Source organism: Callorhinus ursinus, unplaced genomic scaffold, assembly GCF_003265705.2.
Source record: "Callorhinus ursinus isolate GAN/ISIS: 27379988/994484 unplaced genomic scaffold, GSC_fseal_2.0 scaffold20, whole genome shotgun sequence".
Lineage (NCBI taxonomy): Eukaryota > Metazoa > Chordata > Mammalia > Carnivora > Otariidae > Callorhinus > Callorhinus ursinus.
The window spans coordinates 29494643-29515180 of NW_027397082.1; the positions used below are offsets into that span (position 1 = coordinate 29494643).

At 40.3% G+C, this 20538-nt stretch overlaps 2 protein-coding genes across 11 annotated transcripts in view; one reads left to right on the forward strand and one right to left on the reverse strand.

Moving 5' to 3' along the window:
* The window catches only part of LOC112830731 (uncharacterized), a 143298-nt gene extending 139794 nt beyond the window's left edge, over window positions 1–3504 (forward strand). For all 6 annotated transcript variants that reach the window (XM_073904477.1, XM_073904478.1, XM_073904480.1 and 3 more), the window contains one exon: window positions 1939–3504. In XM_073904477.1, the coding sequence (XP_073760578.1) occupies window positions 1939–3020 (1082 nt within the window). In that variant the 3' untranslated portion in view covers window positions 3021–3504. The remainder of the gene's footprint in view (window positions 1–1938) is intronic.
* Window positions 3505–15521: 12017 nt separating this feature from the next.
* ZNF32 (zinc finger protein 32) lies at window positions 15522–20301 on the reverse strand. Of its 5 annotated transcripts, none has more exons than XM_025880784.2 (3): window positions 20169–20301; window positions 17704–17837; window positions 15522–16464 (listed from the first exon to the last, which is right to left on the reverse strand). In XM_025880784.2, exons 2-3 carry the CDS (start codon window positions 17771–17773, stop codon window positions 15713–15715), a joined length of 822 nt encoding a protein of 273 aa, XP_025736569.1. In that variant the 5' UTR covers window positions 17774–17837; window positions 20169–20301; the 3' UTR covers window positions 15522–15712. The 5 variants fall into 5 exon arrangements, with proteins under 5 accessions (XP_025736569.1, XP_025736568.1, XP_073760588.1 ...); XM_025880783.2 differs by having other exon boundaries at window positions 15522–16506; XM_073904487.1 differs by lacking the exon at window positions 20169–20301 and adding an exon at window positions 19989–20123 and having other exon boundaries at window positions 15522–16506.
* Between the last annotated feature and the right edge of the window lie 237 nt (window positions 20302–20538).

Sequence of the window (20538 nt, forward strand, 5' to 3'; positions counted from 1 at the left end):
TCTTTTGGTTCATGTGTGGATACATTTCTTTTGGACATATACCTAAGGAGTGGAATTTTTATTTTATGGGATATGCATATATTCCATAATACCAAATACGTAATGCCAAATAATTTTTGAAAGGTTTGTGCCATTTATATTTCTGCCATCTGTGTGAGAGTACTCATTTTTCTGTATCTATGAACACTTGATAATGCCAGTCTTTTGAAGTTAGGCATTCTTTGGATGTATTGTGTATCTCAATGTGGTTTTAATATCCTTATCTCTGATATATAATGAGGTTGAGGACATTTTCAAATGTTTATTGGCCATTATATATCATCTTTTTTTTTTTTAAGATTTCATTTATTTATTTGACAGAGAGAGACACAGCGAGAGAGGGAACACAAGCAGGGGGAATGGGAGAGGGAGAAGCAGGCCTTCCACTGAGCAGGGAGCCCGACGTGGGGCTCGATCTCAGGACCCTGGGATCATGACCTGAGCCGAAGGCAGACACTTAACGACTGAGCCACTCAGGCACCCCCATTATATATCATCTTTTATGAATTATCAATTCAGAGAGCCCTTTGTTGATTATATTTGCAGTATCACCGTTCTTTCTGTGGTTTGCTTTTGACTATTAATGGTCTTTTGATGAATAGAAGTTCTTAATTTTAATGATCTCTAGTTTATCAATCTTTCCCTTTCTTGTCAGTGCTTTTTGTGTCCTTTTAAATAAATCTTTCCTTTCCCCACATTCATGAAAACATTCTTCTGTGTTAACTCCTAGAAGTTTTATTGTTTGTCTCTTACTTTTAGATTTATTGTCCTCTTAGAATTGATTTTTGTGCATGGGAAGAGGTAGGGTTCATGTTTAACCACCCCCCACCCCGCACCTCACAAGTGCCAGTGTAGTCTTCTCTTCCTCAATGCTCTGCAAGCTATCTTTGTTATAGAACAAGTGTCAATGTGCTTGCGTTTCTCTTCATATGACTAATTTGCCTCCACCTTCCTTTACAATCAGTATCTTAAAATTTTCTCTAGTTTAACCATTACACATTAAATGTATATCCCATCAAAGGCCATTTGAAGGATCTGGGCTGTTTCTCACCAGGCTTCATTTTCAACTTGAGTTTTCCTAAAAAAAAAAAAAATTCTTAGCTCTGGTATCTGATGTATGGAATCTCTCCCCTGGCTAATAAATATAAATAATAAAATATATAAATGTAAATGTGTATGTGTGTATATAAGAAAAATTCATTCAGTAAAAGAATTGATCAGTGATTGTTTTATCATAAATTTGGCTCCATTAGTTTTTCAGAATCTACTTGTCATAATCATCTTACCTATTTTCTCTTGGGTCATAGGTGTGTACTTTGTAAAAAAGATCACAATTTGATTGGTATGTTCTTTTTAAGATATGTTAAAAAACATAGATTACAATTTTTTGGCCTGAGAACTGTTTTGGTTCCTTAAATATTTTGTCTATTTTTTTCTCTGAGACACTGAGTATTTGTTCTCTGTTAAATTCTCGAAGAAATGTTATTCTTAAGTTTTTGGAGACATTAAGGTGTTCTCAAATGTACCAGCCTATAGGAATCTGCCCTAGTAATCATAGTGTGCTTTGGGATATTTGGTTTTCTCTCCAAATTTGTGTTTATTCTCATATTCTCATCTATTTTTTGGGGGGATGTGTTTTCTGTGTTACCTTCCTAACTTGCCAACTTCTTAGATGCTCCTTGCATTCTTTAAATACAGTGTTTATTATATAACTTCCTTCCATTTCTCTAGACTTTTATCTTTATTCTTGCCATCTTTTCTTAGCAAGAATCACAAGTGGGATGAATTAATTTTACATAACCCTTAGTTGTGTAGAATAGAACATTATTTTTATCCTGTGCAGCTCTCACTTTGAGTATTTTAACGTAGAGAATGTTTGAATTAAAAAAAAATTTTCAGTCCAGGAGTACTGGTTTGAAACAAAGATGTCCCCCCTAAAGCAACATACTTCTGAAGGATCTGATCTGGGAGAGCAAACAAAAAGTGACGTGATGGAAAGAGGCCTGGACTGGGAGGGCAGAAGTTCCACAGAGAAGACACATTATAAATGTGAGGAATGTGGGAAAGTCTTCAAATATAATTCCTCCTTTATTAGCCACCAGAGAAATCATACTGGTGAGAAACCCCATAAATGTAATGAATGTGGCATAGCCTTTATGAGCAGTTCATCTCTTTTAAATCATCTTAAAATTCACACAGGCAAGCAGCCTTATAGATGTATTGAATGTGGGAAATTCCTTAAGAAGCACTCAACATTTGTTAATCATCAGAAAATTCATTCTAGAGAGAAACCTCATAAATGTAATGAATGTGGAAAAGCTTTTGGAAAGAACTCTATCCTTTTACGTCATCAGAGAATTCATACTGGTCAGAAACCCTACAAATGTAATGACTGTGGGAAAGCCTTTGCTCAGAATGTAGCCCTTACTCGTCATGAGAGAATACATAGCGGAGAGAAGCCTTTTAAATGTAATGTATGTGGGAAAACTTTTAGGGATAACTCAACTGTGTTGGAACATTTGAAAATCCATACTGGTGAAAAACCATATTGGTGTAATGAATGTGGAAAAACCTTTAGGAAGAGCTCAACTCTTGTTAGTCATCAAAGAATGCATACAGGAGAGAAACCCTATCACTGCAGTAAATGTGGAAAATCTTTTAGGTATAGCTCATCCTTTGCTGGACATCAGAAAACTCATAGTGGAAATAAACCCTATCAATGTAATGACTGTGGGAAAGTCTTTACAAAGAGCTCAACCCTTATTGGACATCAGAGAATTCATACTGGAGGAAAGCCCTATTACTGTAAGAAATGTGGGAAATCCTTCAGGCATAGCTCTGGCCTTGTTGAACATCAGAGAATCCATACTGGAGAAAAACCTTATGAATCTAATGTATGTGGGAAGGCTTTTCCCCAGAGTTCAGCCCTTAAACAACATAAGAAAATGCATAACGAAGAAAGAGCCATCAAATGTAGTTAGTGTGGTTGATCATGCAGAAGTAGTTTATTCCTTTTGACCATCAAAGAGGAGACACTCAACAAATCACACATTTAAGAAAAGTAGTCTGTGTGCCTCTATCCTGGAGAACTTCTCACTTGTAAGGATGTTCACTGTAGTATGGTTTGTACTAGTGAAATATTTGAAGAACCTAAATATCTATCAATATGGAAATAGTTACTATAGAACACTATATAGGAAGTAAAAAGAATGAGGTAGAACTCTATATAGAGCCATAGAAATATCCCCATGATACCTTGTTCAAGTTAAAAAAGCAAGTAGCAGAAAATCTACATATTGTGGTCTAATTTATATTTTAAAAAATGAAGCTATTTTTATTTGTACCTATATGTCCTGTGTATTCAAAAAGGGCTGGTAAAATAAAGTCCAAAAGTTGTTATCTTTGAGAAGAATGTTTTTATTGGTATGATGAAGTGAAATTTTGACTTTGGCTTTGTTTTTTGAAATATTTAATCATGTATATATTCATGTATCTTCTATAATTTAACACAGTTGTCTTTCTAAATAAGAAAATTCAGAAGCCATAACACACACACACACACACACACACACACACACACACACACCAAAAGCTTTTGTATGATCACAGGCTTCATGGTGTTAAAATACAAAGAACCAGACTTGGAGAGAATAATGGTACCATCATCATATTATAACAAATAATACTTAGACTATCTAAAGAGTTCATAAAGATGCATAAGAATAATATAAAAATCCCAGGGGCGCCTGGGTAGCTCAGTCGGTTAAATGTCCTACTCTTGATTTCAGCTCAGGCTGTGAGATCAAGCCTTGCCTCAGGTTCCTTGCTCAGCGGGGAGTTTGCTTTAGATTCTCTCCCCTGCTCTCCCTCTTCCCCTCCCCCCTGTGCACTCTCTCTAAAGTAAATAAATCTTTAAAAAAATATATAAAAATCCCAGTGGAGAAATGGTTTGGAATATGAATATACAGTTGTCAGAAAAAACAAGCACAAGTAGTCAAAAAGAGATAACCAGCTTTAGAGAAATGTGAATTAAAATGATCAAATTTTTTTTTGTCCTATTAGGCAAAAACTTATAAAAATATTTTGTGCTTTTGAAGGTGCAAGAAAATAGGCACAGCTACATATCGTTGAAGGAATTGTGAATTAATGAAGTGTTTGGTGATGAGAAGCATAATTTGACTATATCGACCAACTTTTAGAAAGCTACTCTTTGACTTAACATTTCTACTTCTTAAAATCCAATAAAGAGTAAAGATGGTCTTTAGAGCACTACAGTAATGAAAAGTTGGAGTCACCATAATATCTATCACCACGGCAATGGTTAAATTAAGATACATGCATTTATTGGACTACCATGCAGTCATTTAATATATAACAATTACAAAGCAGTCATTCAGTTAATCAATTAAAATTTAAAGAGTTAATTATGAGAGGGGGGAGGGTCCGAGGGAGAAGGAAACTCACTGCTGAGCAGGGAGCCTGATGCGGGACTCAATCCCGGGACTCCAGGATCACGACCTGAGCCGAAGGCAGTCGCTTAACCAACTGAGCCACCCAGGCACCCCCAAAAATATATATTTTTAAAGATTTTATTTATTTATTTGAGAGACACAGCGAGAGAGGGAACACAAGCAGGGGGCGTGGGAGAGGGAGAAGCAGGCTTCCCGCAGAGCAGAGAGCCCGATACAGGGCTCGATCCCAGGAACCTGGAGATCATGACCTGAGCCAAAGGCAGATGCTTAACGACTGAACCACCCAGGCTCCCTGAGTTAATTTTTTAAAATATTTATTTATTAGAGAGAGAGAATGAGCATGAGCAGGGGCAGGGGCAGAGGGAGAGGGAGAAGCAGGTTCCCTTGCTGAGTGGAGCTCGATCCCAGGATCCTGAAATCATGACCTGAGCTGAAGTCAGACCTTGGACTAGCCACCTAGGTGCCTGTAATGAGTTAATTTTTTAATTAACAGGGAAAGATGTCTAAGACATTAAGTGGGAAAAGAGCCAAATTGTGTAATGATGTAGGATCCATTTAATATAGTTTGTGCATTACTTCAATCTTTTATTATACAAATATATCACTGGTAGTTTAAAATATAAGATAAAGCAAGATTATTGATGAATTTTATGGAACAGAAAGGAACTAAACATTCAACTTAAACTAGAAAAGGGCAAGTATTAATTAGAAGCACAGTTGGGAATATGTGTGTTATTAGTGAAAACTGGTAAAGCTTTGGATAGCAGTTTGACAACGTGAATGTAAATCTAAATGTGTGCTCCCGTTGACCCAGAAAAGCCACTCCCAAATAATTCGACTAGCTTACAGAGATTGTATTGCTCATCATAGCATTGTTTATAATAAAGCCCTGGAAAGAGGTGGGAAAACACCTAGAATAGGAAAATGTTTAAATAAATTATAGAACTTTCATAGACTGGTATCCCAGTTACTATTGGTACATAATAAGCCACCCAGATTTAGTTACCATTTTGTTATGCTCACAGATTTTGTATCAACAATTCAGAAAGAGCATAGCAGGAACAATTTTCTAACTGTATGATGTTTGGGTCTCAGCTGGGAAAACTCAGGGCTGGAATGGACTTAACAGTTGCATGGTTGAATCATTTGAGGCTGTCACAGTACAGTAGCCACAGTGGCTAATGAGCAGTTAAAAAGAGGCTGGTCTGAATTGGGATGTGCTGTAAGTGTAAAACATACATTGGATTTTGAAGACAGTATGAAGAAACTAAAATATCTCAATAATTTTTTAATGTTATTACAGGTCAAAATGATATTTTGGATATATAGGTTAAATTAAATATATTAGAATTATTTAAAATGATTTTAATGTGTCTGCTAGAAAATTTAGTTACATATGAGACCCACGTTTGGGGTTCACATTATATTTCCTTTGGCCAATACTGATCTGAAAGCCTGCTTACAGGTTTGGTGGTTGATGCTATTGGCCAAGACCTCAGGTAGGGCCTTCTGTACAAAGGGCACTCTGGTAGGACAGCTGAAGCTGAAGTAGGCATGGACCAGGGCAGTCCTGGGGCTCTCTGTGCAGAGGGTACCCTGGCAGGACAGCTGAAGCTGAAGTGAGTACAAGCTGGGGTGTCGGGGTGCTTAGCATAGGGGACACCTTGGTGGGGTGGCTGGAGTCAAGGCAGGTATGGGACAGGGGTTTCTGGGGTCTACTTGGAGGGGGTGCCCTGGCTGGGTGGCTGGAGCTGAGGTGGATCACCCGTTGGGGTTTCCCAGGGTGCTCTGTGAAGGAAGCGCCTTGGCAAGGTGATTTATTTTTGTAAATGGAAGTTTGTACCTTTTGACTCCCCATCACCCATTTAATCCCCCTTGTCATAGATTATTGTGGATTTATTTTTGGGCTCTCTTTTCTGTTCCATTGATCTCTGTGTCTCTTTTATGTCAATACATACTGTTTTGATTACGATAGCTTTTTTTTTTAAAGATTTTATTTATTTATTTGCTAGAGAGAGAGAGCATAGGCAAAAGAGAGTGAGCAAGAGTACAGGCAGAGGGAGAAGCAGGCTCCCTGCTGAGGAGGGAGCCCGGTGCAGGACTCGATCCCAGGACCCTGGGATCATGACCTGAGCTGAAGGCAGTTGCTTAACTGACTGAACCACCCAGGCGTCCCTGTTTATGATAGCTTTGTAATATAGTTTGAAATCAGGGAGCATATTGTCTCCAGCTTTGTTCTTTTAAGATTGCCTTGGCTATTTGGGGTCTTTTGTGGTTCCATACAAATTTTAGGATTGTCTATTTCCTTTATTTTTTAAAAAAGATTTTATTTATTAGAGAGAGAGTGAGAGACAGCATGAACAGAGGGAATAGGGAGAAGCAGATTTTCCGCTGAGCAGGGAGCCTGATGCGGGGCTCTATCACAGGACCCTGGGATCACGACCTGAGCTGAACGCAGACACTTAACCTACTGAGCCACCAGGGCCCCCCAGGATTGTCTATTTCTGGGGAAAATGTCATTGGAGTTTCAACAGGGATTTCATTGAATATATAGATTGCTTTGAGTAGTGTGCACTTTTTTTTTTTAAGATTTTATTTATTCATGAGAGAGAGGCAGAGGCAGAGGGAGAAGCAGGCTCAATGTAGGACTCGATCCCAGGGCCCTGGGATCACGACCTGAGCTGAAGGCAGATACTTAACTGACTGAGCCACTCAGGTGGCCTTAGTGTGGACATTTTAACAATATTAATTCTTCCATCCATGAGCACAGAATATCTTTCCATTTATTTGTCTTATTCGCTTTCTTTCATCAATGTCTTATAGTTTTTAGTGTACAGGTCTTCCCCCTCCTTTGTTAAATTTATTTCTAGATATTTTATTCTTCTTGATGCAATTTTAAGTGGGATTGTTTTCTCAATTTCTCTTTCTGATAGTTTGTTATTGGTATACAGAAATGGAACAGATTTTGTATATTTATTTTCTACCCTCAACTTGACTGAATTCATTTATTGGTTTTAACAGTTTTTTGGTGATGTCTTTGGTTTTTTTTTTTTTTTTGGAAAATTTTATTTATTTATTTGGCAGAGAGAGACACAGCAAGAGAGGGAACACGAGCAGGGGGAGTGGGAGAGGGAGAAGCAGGCTTCCCGTGTAGCAGGGAGCCTGATGTGGGGCTCGATCCCAGGACCCTGGGATCATGACCTGAGCTGAAGGCAGACGCTTAGCAACTGAGCCACCCAGGCGCCCATCTTTGGGTTTTCTTTTCTTTTTTCAGAGAGAAAGCGTGCATGTAGGGGGCGGGAGGGAGAGAATCTTAAGCAAGCTCCATGCCCAACACGGAGCCCAATGCAGGGCTGGATCTCACAACCCTGAAATCATGACCTGAGCCAAAATCAAGAGTCGTGTGTTTAACCGACTGAGCCACCCAGGCACCCCTGGGTTTTCTATATATAAGATCATGTCATCTGCAAATAGTGACAGTTTTGCTTCTTCCTTTCTAATTTGAAATAAAATGCCTTTTATTTCTTTGTCTTGCCTAATTGCTCTGGCTGGGATTTTCATTACTATGTTGAATAAAGGTGGGGATAGTGGGCATCCTTGTCTTCTTTCTGATCTTAGAGGAAAAGCTTTCAGCTTTTTACTCTGAGTATGATGTTAGCTGTGGACTTGTCATATATGGTCTTTATTATGTTGAGGTGTGTTTCCTCTTATCAACTTTGTTGAGTATTTTTACTATGAACAGATGTTGGATTTTGTCAAATGTTTTTCTGTATCGAGATGATCATAGGATTTTTATCTTTCATTTGGTTAATGTGGTGTATCACATTGATTAATTTGTGGATGTTGAAGCACCCTTGCATCCCCGGAATAAATCCCCTCAGTCATGGTGTATGATCTTTTAATATATTGTTGAATTCAGTTTGTGAATATATTGTTTTTTTTTAAAGATGTTATTTATTTGAGAGAGAGAGAGAGAAAGAGAGAGATATTGAGAGAATGAGTGGGAGGAGGGGCAGAGGGAGAAGCAGACTTCCTGTAGAGCAGGGAGCCCAATGCAGGACTTGATCCCAGGACCCTGGGATCATGACCTGAGCTGAAGGTAGACACTTAAACGACTGAGCCACCCAGGTGTCCCTGATTTGTGAATATACTGTTGAGGATTTTTGTATCTATGTTCAGCAGTGATATTGGCCTATAGTTTTCTTGTGGTATTCTTATCTGGTTTTGGTATCAGGGTAGTGCTTCATAAAATGAGTTTGGAAATGTTCCTTCCTTTTTAAATTTTTGAAAAGTTTAAGAAGGACTGGTTGTTATCCTTTATTTTTTATTTATTATTTATTTTATTTTAGAGAGAGTGAGAAAGAGCATGAGAGGGGAGACGGTCAGAGGGTGAACCAAACTCCACATTGAGCAGGGAACCTGATGTGGGACTCGATCCTGGGACTCCAGGATCATGACCTGAGCAGTCGCTTAACCAATTGAGCCACCCAGGCGCCCTGGTTGTTATCCTTTAAATGCTTGGTAAAATTCACCAGTGAACCATCTATTCCTGCATTTTTGTTTGTTGAGATGTTTTTGATTACTGATTCAATCTCTAGTAATCAGTTTGTTCAGATTTTGTATTTCTTCATGATTCAATTCAGTGGTTGTGTTTCTAGAAATTTATCCGTTCTTCTAAGCTGTCTAATTTGTTGGCCTATAATTGTGCATAGTAGTCTCTGTGGTCCTTTGCATTTCTGTGGTATCAGTTGTAATGTCTTCTCTTTCATTTCTGATTTTGAATCCTCTTATCTTTTTTTTCTTGGTGAGTCTTGCTAAAGATTTGTCAGTTTGTTTATCTTTTTAAAGAACAAACTTTTAGTTTCATTGATCTTTTCTATTGTCTTTTTAGTCTCTATGTTATTTATTTCTCTGATCTTTGTTATGTCCTTTATTCTATTAACTTTGGGCTTTTTTTAAAAAAAGATTTTATTTATTTGAGAGGGAGAGAGAGAGAGAGAGAGATATCAAGAGCACAAGAGCAGGGGTAGGGAGAAGCAGACTGCCCCCTGAGCAGGGAGCCTGACATGGGGCTCAATCCCAGGACCCTGGGATCATGACATGAGCTGAAGGCAGACGCTTAACAGACGCTAACATGACTGAGCCACCCAGGTGCTCCTAACTTTGGGCTTTGTTTGTTCTTTTTCTAGTTCCTTCACGTGTAAAGTTAGATTGTTTATTTAAGATCTGTTTTTTCCTTGATGTAGGCTCTTAATGCTATGAGCTTCCCTCGTAGAACTGCTTTGGCTGCATCCCATAAGTTTTGGTGTGCTGTATTTTCATTTATATTTGCCTTATGTATTTTTTTATTTACCTTTTGATCTCTTCTTTGACCAATTGGTTGTTCAATACCATGTTTTATCTCCACATATTTGTGAATTTTCCAATTTTCTTTTTGTAATTGATTTCTACTTTCATACCACTGTGGTTGGAAAAGATGCCTGATATGATTTCAGTCTTCTTAAATTTATTAAGTTTGTTTGGTGGCCTAATATATGCTCTATTCTAGAGAATGTTCCATGTGTGAGAGGAATGTGTTCTATTGCTTTTGGATGGAATGTTCTGTATATATCTGTTATAGTCCTATGTATTAGTTATATATCTGTTAAGTCTATCTGGTCTAACGTGTTTTTTTTTTTAAGATTTTATTTATTCATTTGAGACACAGATACAGAGAGAGATTATGAGCAGGGGGAGAGGCAGAGGGAGAAGGAGAAGCAGGCTCCCTGCTGAGCCAGGACCCTGGGATCATGACCTGAGCCAAAGGCAGACGCTTAACAACTGAGCCACCCAGGTGCCCCAATAACCTACATTTGAATGTATTCTAAGATTTTATTTATTTATTTGAGAGAGAGAGAATGAGAGAGAACACAAGAGGGAAGAGGGTCAGAGAGAGAAGCAGGTTCCCCCCTGAGCAGGGAGCCCGATGTGGGACTCGATCCCGGGACTCCAGGATCATGACCCGAGCAGAAGGCAGTCGCTTAACCAACTGAGCCACCCAGGCGCCCTAAGTTTGAATGTATTCTAAAGCTCTGTATTTTACTCACTCCTCCCACATTTTGTTTTTGATGTCACATTTTATACCTTTTTATTTTGTGTATCCCTTAACTAATTATTGTAGTTATAGTCTTACTACTTTTGTCTGTTAGCCTTCATACTTGCTTTATAATCAATTAATCCACCCCATTTACAACATTAGATTTTTCTAAATTTTACTATGTATTTATTTACCCTATTGATGAGATTTATACTTTCATGTTTTCCTGTTAGTAATTAGTGCCTTTTTTTTTTTTTTCCAGTTTAAAGAAGTCCCTTTAACATTTCTTGTAAGGCTGGTCTAGTGATAATGAACTCCTTTTAGCTTTTGCTTGTCTGGAAAACTCTTTTTTTGTTTGTTTGTTTGTTTGTTTGTTTGAAAAACTCTTTATCCCACTTTCAACTTTTTTTTTTCTTTTGCTGGGTAGGATAGTCTCGGTTGGCAGTTTTTTTTCTCTCAGTACTTTGAATATACCAAGCTACCTCCTTCTGGTATACAAAGTTTCTGTTGATACCTTTATGGGGGGGTTTCCTTGCATGTAACAAGTTGTTTTTGTCTTGGTTTTACGATTCTCTCCTTGTCTTTTACTTTTGACACTTTAATTATAATGTGTCTTGGTGTGAGTCTTTTTGTGTTCATTTTATTTGGAACTCTGGGATTCCTGGTTCTGGATATATGTTTCCTTCCCTAGGTTAGGGAAGTTTCTAGACATTATTTCTTCCAGTAAATTGTCTGCCTCTTTTTGTTCTCCTTCTAGAACCCCTATAATGTGAACATTGGTCCACATGATGTTGTCCCATAAGTCCCTTAAGGTACCTTCATTGTTTTTCATTCTTTTTTCCTTTTGCTACTTTGATTGGGTGAGTTCTACTGCCTTGTTTTCAAGTTCACAGTCTTTCTTCTGCTTTGTCTAGTCTGCTGTTTAACCCCTCTACAATATTTTTCAATTCACTTCTTGTATTCTTCATCTCTGTGACTTCTATTTTGTTCCTTCTTATATTTTCTGTACCTTTTTTTGAAGTTCTCACTGTGTTCATGCATTCTTCTCCCAAGTTCAGTGAGCATCTTTATGACCATTATTTTGAACTCTTTATTAGGTAAATCACTTATCTCCGTTTCATTGACTTCTTTTCTGAGGTTTTATCTTGTTCTTTCATTTGGAACACATTCCTCTGTTTCTTCATTTTCATCTCTCTGTGTTGGTTTCTGTGCACTGGATAAAACAGCCACCTTTCCCAGTCCTGATGAAGTGGGCTTGTGAACTAGATGAACCTTATCATTCAACCCTGCCCTAAAGCCTTCATGCTTGTCCAAGCAGCCTATTTTATTTTAGTGACTCCTAGTAGCTGATGGTGCGCTAAGACCTGTCAGTGTCCCAAAGAGTAGGATATCAATCAGCAGTTAGGTTCAGCTCAAGCAGTAGCTTCTAACTTATGCAAATATATATAGTCCTGTGGGGCCACAAGTATAAGTCCCGCTGGCCACCAAAGCTAGATGCTCTAGAAGTGTCCCCTGGGTGGCAGTCACTTATATTTAAGTGCCAGGCAAGTATACAAGTTTCCTTCTGGGAGATACCAGTGACCTGGAGTGAGGCAGAGAGAAAGTGTGAATATGGCATTCACTGGCACCCATCCCTTAGTGTATCTCAGTAGGCACCTAGTTGTGTGCCAAACCAAAAGCCTGCCCCTCAGGCTGATGTTCCAGGACAAGCAAATAGGTCTCTTTCCCAGAAAGACTGGGAAAATGTTTCAGTCCCCTCTCTGCACAGTGCCTTAGGGTTGGTAGCCAGCCAAGAATTGTCTCTTTGTTTGTTACAGCCCCATGGGATACAGGAACACAAGCCCTGTTGGCCACTAGAGAAAGACAATCTAAGGGTGTCCTCTGGGTGGCACCCATAAAAACCAGCATACCAGAGACATGTGCAAGCATGTTTCTGGGAAATACTGGTGCTATGGAGCACAGCAGAGGGTGAATGAAGATAATGACCGCCCTCTGAGGTCTCCGGAGAGAATTATAGTGTGCCCTTACTTGGATGTTTAATTAGAATCCTGCCCTTCAGGCCACAGCTGTGGAGATAAGCTAATAGGCCTCTTTCATAGAAAGACTGCGCGCCTTGGTCTGTTGTCTCTTGTTGTGCTTTGAGGGTGGTAGCCAGTTAAGAACTTATTTCTCCATTGGTTACAGTCCTGTGCACCCCCTGAGCACCCCTGAGCATAAGCCCCATTGGCTAGCTACCAGAGCCAGGTGACCAAAGTTGTTCCCCTGGGCCACAGCTGCAAGAACTGGTGTGCCAGAGGAGGGTATAAGCTCTTTTCTGGGAGATACCAGTGAGCTGAAGTGAGGCAGAGGGAGAATGGAAAGATGGTGCCAGCCATCTTCCATCTCTCGAGATACAGGGCCCCTAGGTGTATGTTAAATTAAGATGCCTTTGCCTCAGGCCATCACTTTAAGAAAATCTGCTTTCACACAAAGTCTGAGCGCCTCTCAATTGGCTGCTTCTGTGCTGGTCCCTGGGGTGAGTCCAACCATGAGAGCTAAGAGCTGTTTTTCAGTTCACTCTAACCTTGTGGGTCTCATGAATGAATCCTCTTGGTTTTCAAAGCTAGTTGTTTTGGAGACTCATGTCTCAAGTCTTAAAACGTTGGCGTACCCAATGTGGGGCTCAAATTCTTTGCTCCTCAGAAAGAAGCTCCAGGTTGTGGTTTCCCTCCTGATTGTGGATTGGCTGCACCGGGGGTAGGATTTATGGCAATTGTCTCAGCCTCTCCTACCAGCTTCAGTATGAGTTTTTTCTTATTTGTGTTATCTGTAGGAGTCACTCAGCAAGTTTTTAGGGTTTTTTTTTTTTTTTAGAGGAAATTGTTCCATAGGTAGCTGTAGATTAGGTGTATCTGTGTGAACCCAGGATCTTCCTACATTGTCCTCTTAAACTAGCTCTGTTTTGTTACTTTAATAGAAGCAGCCAACAATCTTTAAAAGAAATTTAATAATATATGTATAAAAATAGGAAGAATAATTTTAAAGATCTTCTATATTTTCTGACCTATTTACTCTTTATTTACTCATTTATGCAGAACCAGGTTTCTAAGATACCTATATATAGATATGTATGTATGTATCTATCTAATCATGCAGAAACTTTTCACACTTTAAAGAGCTCTTCAGACCTATTCATGGAAGTCATGTACCATCAGTTCTGTTTTTTTGTATCTGAAGCAGTCACAGCCTACCCAAATTCAAGTGGAGGTGAAACAGATCTCCATCTTTTCATGAGAATAGTGTTAATGAACTTGTGGGGTGTTTTTAAACTGCCTCATTGTTACTGAAGTATCTATCTAATAAATTTCTTAGAGAGCAGGACTGCTGGAGACCAACATTTACTTCTTCACGTAACTTGTATTTGGGTTAACTAATCTATACCTTGCCTTCTGTTTTGTCAAAAGAAATGTTTACTTTTAAATTTTAAGCTTTCTGATGAATCATGAATCATAATTTCCTGTTTTGGTTTTATCAGTAAGTAAATCTCGAGTTGTTCTCCCAGATTTTTCCTTTTCTTTTCACGGTATCTTATCCTTTTAGAAAATATATTATGTTCTATTATTGCTGTTAATAAATAACCTAAATATTTAGTGATATAAAACCATAACTTTTGATTTCTCTAATGACTCTGTGTGTTAGGAATTTGGAAGGCTGTTCTTACTTGGGGCTCTCATACAGTTTTGGACAGATGTCATATGGGGCTCCAGTCATCTGAAGGTTGCACTTGGCTGGACATCTACAATAACTCACTCACATGGCTGGTAGTTGATGCTGGCTGTCTGTTGCTCAGCTGAAGCTGGCAACTAGAGCACTTATATACAGCTTGTCCATCATAGTGGCCTCAAGATAGACTTTTTACATTGCAGCTGATTTTCTCCAGAATAAGTGTCTCAAGATTATCATGCAGAAACTTTTCATACCTTTAAAGAGCTCTTAAGACCTATTCTTGGAAATCATATAGCATCAGTTCTGTTTTTTTGTGTGTGAAGCAGCCACAAGCCTACCCAAACTCAAGTGGAGGTGACAGACCCCCATCTCGTCATGAGGTAAGTGTTAAAGAACTTGTGTGCAGTATTTTTAAACTGCCTCATTGTTACTGAAGTATACCATACAGATAAGAAAATGCATAGACTCTTAACTGTTGAGTTCAATGAATTTTGACAATTGAACAGACCCATGCATCCACCACCTGAAATATGGTATAGAGCATGTTTTCACTCTATAAAGTTGCCTTGTGCCCTTTTTAAGTCAGTCCTTACCCAGTTCCCTCTGTTCATAGTTAGCCACTATCTGAGTTCTATTAGTTCTATTCTATTAGATTAGTTTTTCCTGGTCTGTGTTCTTTCACTCAACATAAAGTTCTGAGATTCTTCATATTATTGCATATATCCGTTGTATGTTATTTTTTATTACTGAGTCATATGAACATACCACCATGTATTACCTTACCTATGTTGGATATTTTGGGTTTTGTCCAATTTATGACTATTCTGAATCGGGATGATATCAACATGCTTGTATATATCTTCACATGGTATCAGGGTATCTTTGGGAGCAATATTATATCACTATTCAAACCCATAGTATTTCTAAAGCATTTCTGTACCCTAAGACCTTTGATGTAATTTACCTCTAGATGATAGAGATTTGCTACCAAGCTCTTTGGGATGAATTCTTCCCTTCTTGAATCCAATACAAGATTGATTTGAATATGTAAAGAAAAGACCTTGGGATTCATGAAGGGTTGATTTAAAAAACAAAACTAACGATGTCAACTACAGATTTAAAATCTGTTATCTGTTAATACATAGAACATTTTCCCAAGTATGCACTAGATTAATGGAGATACTTTGGGAACTTAGGTCAAAATAAACTGACAAATTATGAAACATATGTGATAATGATAATAAACAAGACATTTATTTTTCATACTCATTTGGGGGAAAGGAGAAAAGTCAGTTTTCCCTACCCAGTGATGGGTCTTTCTGAAAGAGTCTCCATTCATTCCATAGAATTGGATAGGTTGCTTGATCTGAGGGTTTTTTAACTTTTAATTCATAAAGAGAACTTCCTTTGAAGAGGGTGGTCAAAGGGTGAGTCTTTGTGAGCAGCTTCGCTGGTGCACAGCCAGACTCCCTCTCTGAGTGAAGCTTTTCCCACACTGGCCACACAGATAGGGTGTCTCTCCTGTGTGGATTTTGCCATGCAGGATACAGTTGCCCCTGGTGTGGAAACTCTTCCTGCACTGTGTGCAGGCATAGGGTTTCAGGCCTGTGTGGACTCTGATGTGAACAATTAAGCTTCCTTTCTGACTGAAGGCTTTTCCACACTGATCACATCTATAGGGCTTTTCACCACTGTGAACTCTTCTATGAACAGCAAGGTTACTTTGATTCCTGAAGCTTCTCTGACAAATAGCACACTCATAGGGTTTCTGTCCAGTATGGAGTCTTTCATGAACAGCCAGACTACCTCGTTGACTAAAGCTTTTCCCACACTCCTTGCACTGATAGGGCTTCTCTCCTGTGTGTATTCGCTGATGTGTAACAAGATTGCCTTTGGCCCTGAAGCTTTTTCCACAATGGGTACACTCAAAGGGCTTTTGACCAGTGTGGATTCTCTCATGCAAGGTTAGACTGCCCTTTTGCCTGAAGGATTTTCCACATTCCTGACACTCATAGACCCTCTGTCTCACTCCAGGTGAATCTTCCTGTAGTGTCTTAGAATCTGGGGATTTTTGTTCCAGCTTCTCTCTTCTGAAAGAATTCTGGAAATCCCAGCTTGAGGATCCTGTGGCCTCAGAGTGATCATATTTGTGGTGGGCTTCTGTCATCACATCTGGTAAAATGAGAGGGAAGTCATGTAAGATGCACCAATATGCTGAGTGAGAAGAATAGGGAAAAAAGAAACAATGCTTTGAATGCTTATTATGTGCCAGACATTATACTATGAAATTTGCATAGGTAATCTAATCCTGAAAACAATCCTATGAGATTGCTACAGATAAGGAAATGAGAGCATAGGGAGGTTGTCACAGATCTTGTAGTTAGCTAAGTGTAGAGTTGGGATGCAAATGCAGGCATGCTCCACAGTAGTATACTGCCTCTAAATTTAGTTTAATTTAGCCTCCCAAAGAATCTGGTAAGGTAGACATGATTATCTCCATTTTATAGATAAGAAAACAGGCTCAGAAAAATGAAGAAAACTGTATGTAGGATCAAATAGAGGCCCCATACCCAAGTTTTATCTGACTCTAAAACAGGTATGGATCCAGGTTGTGTAGGGCCTAAAACTTTAAAATTTTGGAGGCACTCCATTAAGAAAAAGTATAAAAGTAGGTACAGGGCCCTGAAGAGACCAATACATGAGAAATCCATCTCTGCACCAATCTCTTTTCCTGATAGTAGAGTAAGCTCCATGACATCAGAAAATATACATCAGAATCTTTGGTACATTACATCTATTATCTCTAGTCCCAGTAACCCTGCAAGGTAGAGTTTATTGTCCCATTTTACAGATGAAGAGCCTGGAGCTCAAGGAAGTTAAATAATTTGTCTGATACCACAGATCAAGCTAGGACAATTATAGAATCTGATCCAAGGAAATTTCCCCTTTAATATCCATGCTATTTCAGTCTACTAAGCTATGGTGAAACTGAAATCAATTTTGGTTTGGAAGTTACTCTCAAACACTTTCTATGCTGATGCTGACAGTGTTTTCCATATTGCCCTGCAGCCTACTGCACTTTAATTATGGGTCCATTCATCACTATTAACAGTTTTCTTGGAGTCATCCTAGGGAGATTTTCTCTTGCCTTACCCTTATTCAGTGATTGTGCCGAGATGTAAAGCTGCTCATTCATTTTCTCAGAGAATACCTCAAAACTATCTCCATATCAAGATCATTCTCTTGCTCTGTTTCTACTGCTATTTCTAATTCTAGCTTGCAGGTTTCCCCTGTAACCCCCAGGAATGGTGAACTCCTCCAAAGGAATGTCTCCTCTGCTTCCTCAGCCTGCTGACCAGTGCTTGAGTACAGGGACACTAGGGCATCTCAGTGATCAACCAACTCACTCACTGAAAAATGCTACATTCTGTGCATATCTTCCATGACAGTCCAGCAGGGTAGCTGTTGGAAATCCAAACATGTCCACGCCTGCTGTATGAACACCACTTCTTCATATGATTCTTCCATGGGCTATTCTTGAACACCTAAGGAGGAAAAAACAACAAAAAACAGAACAAAAAGAAACAGGAAAAGGCAGAATTGATAAGTGAGAAGGATAAACTCAACAGAAGCTCCAATTTGGGGTATGAGTAAATGGAAGAAATCTGGATTGTGTGATGTATATCTTAATCACCTATAATGTAACTGTAAAGTTTTAGTAATGGTACCATGACCGCACATAAGTGAGTCAAGGTGGAAACATTAAGTGGGAAAGCAGAGAACACATATATCTCTTCCTGCCAATCCCAAGATAATGGTCACTCCTGTTTATACCTTAACCTTGGCATGTGACTGGGATCTCCCACTTCCTTCCCCTACCTAACTACTTGCTCTTTTATCCTTCAAGCCTCCAAAGGAATTCAGAATTTAAAAACCCAACATTTCAGCCTTCATGATTTGTTCTATGATGAAAATGGCTTCAGCTCTCCCCTCCAGCTCCCCTAGGTTATAAGGACAAGAGTTCTCATATGTTTACCTTTGAACAATATTTAGGAGGCTCCAGATCCAGACCCACCCCTCTCCTATTCTTCAAGATATGAGAATACCAATTCTAAGTGTAAATACTTATCAATTCTTGGAAAAGACCTTCTTCAGAAACCAAGTCCAAGGCACTCCAGCTAGGATAAGTAACCTGCCCAAATTCTCACAGCCAATAAGGAGTCCAGGGTGGGCAAAGGATCAAATTCAAGACTTTTGAGATCCAGAGTCTATGCCCTTAAACTAGACAATTCTCTAGTTTCTTATCACTAAAGAGCTGGTGAGAATTTTTATTAAATGGGACAGAATGTAACAGTGCTTGACCAGACTTTACTACTCTTCAAGATCCTAGGAATCCTCTTGCTCCATATTATGTTTTTCCACATTTTTTTGAGTATTTTCTTCTTACTTTAGGACCCTAATTATTAAATTCGTACACTTTATGCAGTGGTTCAGTGCATAATCTTGATTTCCCTCAAGTATGTCTCATCAAAATGCTGGCCTCCTGATTTAATGAAATAGTGTGATGCTACAGTTGTTTTGTCAACCTTAAGCACCTGGTCTTGACAATTGTACCTTCTGCTACATTTGTTTTGACTGAAGAGGCATTTTAAACTTGTATTTGGAGGTGTCACCTCCAATTTGTAGTAGAAGCTACAAAGGAATCCTCTATGAGACTGCCAGGAGGCTACAGGACATTCATTTGTTAGTTCAAGGTGTTACTCCTCCACAACTGCACATCCATCAAGAGTCCCTGAAAGTGCATGAAACCTGCTGCCAAGTTTGGACTCAGTCCCTGGGGAATCCAGCAAATAGTTTGGTCAGAACAAGTGGGCAGAATTTATAGCTCTGCCTCTCCACATGCTATGAGATCTTCCAAGTAACAACTCAGCTGTGTCTCAGGAACTGCCTTGGTTAATAAAGGGAGATTGTTTTATTTTTCTCCCTAGGTCATAAATCTGAGGAAATAATTTCCTGAAGATTTTGAAGTGGCTTTAGTAATAGAAAATTGCTTTTCCTATCAGAGAGACTATCCTTTGGAAAAACTCAGCATTAGGTCAGGAGAGACTTGGATTCTTGCTTTGAACCTCCCCTATCCCCATACAACCTTGGACAAGTAACCAACAGCCCTGGCTCTATTTCCTTACTAACTAAACAGGTTAACAACACTGTCGTTTCAGGCAGCTCTTGGGAGAATAAAAGAACCAAATGTGAAGAATTTCTGATACGACCTAGAGACTGAAGGCCTAAAGTTGAGAGTCCTCAGGAGAGCCCTAGCAGAAGGGGTAAACTTTGCTGTCTCTGGAACCCCTTGGGCGACAGTCTCAGGTTTAGGAAATGAGGGTAGGGGTGATTATTTTCTCCACACATCTGAATCCATTTTGACCTTTCTCCCATTCTCCACCCTGACAAGTCTGTGCTTTCTCCCATTCCCCCTCCCTAGAAAGATCCATTTTCACCCCCGACCGTGTTGTGAAATCCTCACTGCAGGCCCCTGGGCACACCTGCCTGTGGCCTCCCCCTCCCGCGTCTCCAGGGTGCGGGGCCTTCCCCCATGCTCTGTCCTGCGGAGCGGCGGTCGGAGGGGCCCCTGCTCCCCCCGGGCACACTCTCCCCTCCCGCCTCAGGCTCCCCCGGGCCCGCCCTGCGTGCTGGACCTCAGCAACCCGCTCTCCGGTCCAGCTGGACCCTTCGCTGCGGGCCGCTCGCCTCTCCCCTCGCGGGTGGCCTCCCTCGGGGCTCAGGGCCGCGGGGGCCACGGAGCGCCCGGAGGCGGCGGCCCGCTAACGCGGCCCCGCCTAGCCGGGCTCACTGACCCGGCCGGCGACCTCACTCACCGCAGCGGCGCGCGCCCGCAGACAGACAAAGGCCGGCGCCGAGCCCACAGCAGCGACGGCGCGAGCGGATCGAACTACAACTCCCAAGAGGCTGCGCGCGAGCCCGCCCGCCGGGTCCCGGGCCTTGGCCGTCCCGGCTTCTCGGAGCACTGTGGGAAACGTAGTTCTGCGGCGCGCCCTGCTGCTCGGGTTCTGAGGGTCGCGACCGGGCGGGGCCCTCTGTCGAATCCCCTTCGGCCTCTAGGCGGAGGCGCCCTTGCCCGCCGACGTAGTCCGGGGAGTGAGGGAGCCACGCAGCGGCTCAGATAAGTTAGGCCTGGAATAGCAGTAGCCTAGTAAAGCAGTCCGCCGGGCCAGGAAGTCGGGAATC

Bases quoted from the DNA above. Each gene is read 5' to 3' on its own strand.
- ZNF32 (XM_025880783.2), bottom strand. From the start codon at position 17,773: ATGTTTGGATTTCCAACAGCTACCCTGCTGGACTGTCATGGAAGATAT. The intron at 16,507-17,703 runs GTGAGTGAGTTG...CTTCTCACTCAG, and splicing joins ACAGAATGTAGCATTTTTCA to CATATTGGTGCATCTTACAT.